This window comes from Plasmodium fragile (assembly GCF_000956335.1).
Source record: "Plasmodium fragile strain nilgiri unplaced genomic scaffold supercont1.5, whole genome shotgun sequence".
Lineage (NCBI taxonomy): Eukaryota > Apicomplexa > Aconoidasida > Haemosporida > Plasmodiidae > Plasmodium > Plasmodium fragile.
Window position 1 is genome coordinate 531543 of NW_012192585.1, and position 4357 is coordinate 535899.

General features: G+C 45.3%; 2 protein-coding genes across 2 annotated transcripts in view; one reads left to right on the plus strand and one right to left on the minus strand.

The window, feature by feature from the left end:
- Window positions 1-177: 177 nt before the first annotated feature.
- On the minus strand, window positions 178-2814 carry AK88_00694 (uncharacterized protein; the record flags this gene model as incomplete). The annotated part of the gene is made up of 1 exon (XM_012478340.1): window positions 178-2814. The coding sequence occupies one exon, from the start codon at window positions 2812-2814 to the stop codon at window positions 178-180; it is 2637 nt and encodes an 878-aa protein (XP_012333763.1).
- Window positions 2815-4270: 1456 nt separating this feature from the next.
- Window positions 4271-4357, plus strand: part of AK88_00695 (uncharacterized protein) — a gene marked incomplete at both ends in the record, with an annotated part of 3102 nt that continues 3015 nt past the window's right edge. Inside the window, one exon of the mRNA XM_012478341.1 lies at window positions 4271-4309. Coding sequence (XP_012333764.1) covers window positions 4271-4309 — 39 coding nt within the window. The remainder of the gene's footprint in view (window positions 4310-4357) is intronic.

Below are 4357 nucleotides of genomic sequence, written 5' to 3' on the forward strand. Positions count from 1 at the left end.
AAAAAAAAAAAAAAAAAAAAAAAAAAAAAAAAAAAAAAAAAAAAAGGCTGAAAAGTGACTAAAAATTGTGCGCAAAATTGTGTGCAAATGGGTTACACAATGGTCGACAAAAGGGTAACAATGTTGTCCACGTGACGCACGACGCGGTAAGGAGACGTTTGCGTGCTGGCGCGCTCCTCAACCCCGGTGGGCACGCGCTGCGTCAGACCCCGACTCTTCCAATCGCAGCATGTCCAGCGTAGCCTCCTCGACGTTGTACTTGTGCGCGTTTTCCAGCAAATACTGCGCGATGTGCAGACAGGGGTTCTTGGGCTTGGTTCGACAAATGTGTATCAGGGCGTCTGTTAAAATGGGCAAAATATTCTTAATCAAGTAGAATCTCAGGGGGATAGACTGGTTATGAAAGTACTGCTGTTGATGTTCCAGAAGAAGTTCCTGTCTCTTTTTCTCTGCTTTTATTAATTCATCATTTTTGCTAATCTCTTCCCCAATGAGTTGATTTTCCTTCATCACAAGTTTTTCCTTTTCGAGGCAAAGTTCCTTCTCCTCTTGCTGCAATTTGTCTTTCAACATTTCCTCACGAGATGGAAGGAAATTATCAAACTTAACATTTTTTTCCATGTAAATGTATATATTTGTGAGTATATCATCTAATGAAGAGTCTTCATTTATTTGAACATTGAATACTTCTACCTCTCTTTCGAGGAAATAATCTTCAATAGACTTTTTCTGATCAAATTCAAAGTAATCATTTCTGCAATTTTCTTTTACATATTTTTTATGTCTTCTGTCAAATCCGCTTTCGTCGTTGTGTTCTTTTATTATTTCTTCCTCTGCTAGATTCATCATTCTGCTTCTGCACAGCTCCTCAGGGGACTTCAACACGATGACAAATTCGGGCAATGGGGCGTTTTTATTTGCCTCGTCTGGGATTTCCTTTGAGCCTCCTTTTGGAGTAGCCCCCGTTGAGGTGTTTCCTCCTTCAGGGGTTGTCGCCTGCGTGATGTCGTTGTCGGTTTTCCCTGGCGTGTGACCTTCGTCCACCTCCTCCGCTTCATCCACCTCATTTGCTGCGCTCGTTTCGCCGTCCCCCTTCTGTTGCGTCTCCAGCTCGTTCGTGCTGTCCCCGTCTGGCTGATGCACTTCATTACCGTCCGCAGTCAGATTCCCCCCGTGGCGCCCAAAGAAGTATTCCGCCTCTTCATAATTTCGCGGGAAGAAGTCCAAAACGAAGCCCCTAAATTTGCACTCGTTGCTTTGCAGCTTTTGATAAAACAGGGACGTCAGGTCTGGAAGGGTCAGCTTGGAGTTTCCCGTTACGCCCCCCTTTACATGTTTCTTGTTTTTCTTCCCCTCCTGTTCGTCATTTAGTTCACTTAAGTACTGCTTGTAGTACTCGGGAAAATCGTACCCCCTCTGTTTGAACTCCTGAATGAGGGAGGAGATTGAACACAGGTTCAAATTGTAGTGGTGGCATATTTTGTTGGCAATAAATGTTTTGCCCACTCCTGGCTGGCCAAGTATGAGGACCCTCAGCTGCTTCAAATTTCTGTATTGGCAGAACTCCGTGGCTATGGTGGAAATGTTTTTTGTGAACCCGTCGCTGCAGTGGAATGTGAATCGTTGACCTTTTGTGTGCTGCCCCTCCTGGTTGGTTCCCTTCTTCTTGGCGAGGTGCGTGTTGTCATCCAGTTGGTCCATGTCTGGCTTGTCCTCATCTTGCGTTTCGTCCGACTTGTCCACATCTTCTTCGTCGTCCTCCTCATCCTCTTCCTCTTCTTCTTCCTCATCATGCTCATCGTCTGCCGCCTCTCCACCCTCTTCATGGTGTTCACCTCCCCCCGCCTGTTCACCCTCTCCATCGCTTCCCTCCCACAACTGCGAACAGGAGAACCTCAAGTTGACGCACATGACCTCCGCGTAATCAAAGAGCAACGAATCGTGAGGAGACACGCTAAGGTACGTGGAATTTTCAGACACGAAATCTCCAACCGTTGTAATTAATCTCTTCTGAGTTAGATGTTCGTCATCCACAGCAATGAGGTATTTCCTTAGTGGCTGTCTCAAATACACCTCCTTCACGAACTGACACAGACCTTTCACATGAATAAGAGGAATAAAGTTATTTCCTTGGTCTATTATATGATTGTCTGCACTTAGCCAAGCATTTTTAAAAATAGGAAAAAATATATTCTCCCCATTTCCATACATGATCCCTGATGCCACCACATATGTGCTTAGTTTGTTCCTTGAGTTCAGCGATAAGATTAGAGTTTCAATAGTTTTGTGTTGCTCGTATTGTCTAGAGGGTGTTCTTTTCATGTAATCCTTTTCTGTGAAGACTTCCGGCACGTTGATGTGTTTAGTGGTACCACTGTAGGTGGAGTCTTCCGCTGAAACATGTTCCCCTTTTGTTTCTCCCACAGATTCAGTATAGCTATTCTCCCCCTGGAGAGAAAATTTCCTTTTGGTCTTGTTCCAAGTCATGACAGAGGAAATGAGCACCAAGGTGATATCCTTCTTCAGCTGCTCATACTTGACCTTCCGTATAATATATTCTAGTTCCTCCACATTCGTATTGTTTAAATCAAATATAATTAAATCGCATTGTAGTAGCTGCTTCACAATGTTGTCCTTGGGGATCCTCGACACCACCTTTGTGACCTCCCCATAATCATACTTGAGGCCATTCTTCCCTTTGCTTGGCTCTACCACAGTTCCATATACCTCCGTCTTTTCATTCCTCACCTCTTTGAACGTTTCGCACAGGCAGCTCCCTGTGTAGGTATTTACGTTGTGGATGAATACTTTCATTTTTTTTTTTTTTTTCCCTTCCTTCCTTTGATTATCGCGGCGAGGGAGAAGTAGCCCTTCTTCACGTCCACGTAGGAACTACTACGGTGAGCGCTCAGTTAAGGAGTCCTATTCGAACATCCCCACCGAGTATACAATTGAATCCACAGCAAGGCGCGTGGAGAGAACCCCCTTTTGTTTTTTTTTTTTTTGCCTCCCAAGATGGTTAATCACATTCAATATTTTTGTCGCGACCAGGGACATGGACGGGCAGACACATTGTCAGAATTCCCTCCCACGCGAGGTCAAACATACACATGTGACTGCTGACCCCCTTTTCACATTTCGAGTGGACCACCAGATGCGTGCATGAAAAACCGAGAAATAAAATTGCCTCTTTTGGAGGGAAGCGTGACGGAAATTTGGGGGAGAAAAAAAAAAAAAAATTGCACACACGCGCGCCAAGTGGGCACTGAAATCATCGCGTCGCACAATTTCTCGCAGGACCAGTTGCTTCGCATGAGGGCATATATGCACGTGCGTATGATTGTGTGTACGAGGGCGTACATGCAGTGTTCCCCCGTTTAACCCTTTTCCTGTTCACCTCTTACGTGTGGTGAAATGTGTCAAGCGCGTGGACACATTACATACCGATGGCTTCCACGCAAAAGCGGAGCTCAAAAATATGTATGCACCCGTTCGTCGCTGTAATGCACGTTGTAGAAGTAGAGAATGGATGCCCCCAAAAAAGGAGACGGGCTATTGGGGGGGAAGAAGTCAAGGTGGGAGATTTTTTTTTTTTTTTTTTTTTTTGCACTTGCTCCTGTCCACTATGGCTCTGTTCCATCCGCGTTTGGCACATGTTTTACCAACCAGTGTCCGCCAACTGGGGGGGATATTTTACTCGATGGAAACACAAACGAGGCGATAAAACGGAACAACATAAGTGGTGGTGGAACCAACGCTTGACGTGGAGTTAACCATGGGAAGCTAGACTGTTTGGCTGAACGTCCATTTCGCAGCGAAGACGGCGCCACAGGGACAGAATAGCGCGATGCGTGAAAATGGCTACATGGGTCAACAAGGTGTTCCCGGAGGGGGCCTCCTTCTTCTTTGTTCATTTGTTGCCCCATTTTTTGGTTCGCTTGTTTACACAACATGTTGGTGGTGCCTGTGTGGCAGTTTGAATCCGCGCACTCTACACCTGCTGCTGAACCTCCTACACTTTTTTTTTTTTTTTACTTGTTCCCCCCGATGCGCAATGTTAGGAAGCACGCACCACCGTTCAGAGTAACGCTAAGGGGGGGAAGGCAAGTACACTTACCCCCGATTGACACCATTACATGTAGTGGTAACCTTACGCAGTAAAAAGTTGCGCGACAGAGAAAAAAAAAAAAAAAACTTACGTACTTCTTACCCACCCTGAGAAAAATTTTAATAAAACGATTAAACCAAGTCCACCCCTAAGTCGCAGTGAATGACTACATTACATCTCTGCGAAAAGGAATATTATAAAGTGCGCTGCGGAAGCGGTTTTGCTGTGCCTCGTTTAGGGAAACAAAAA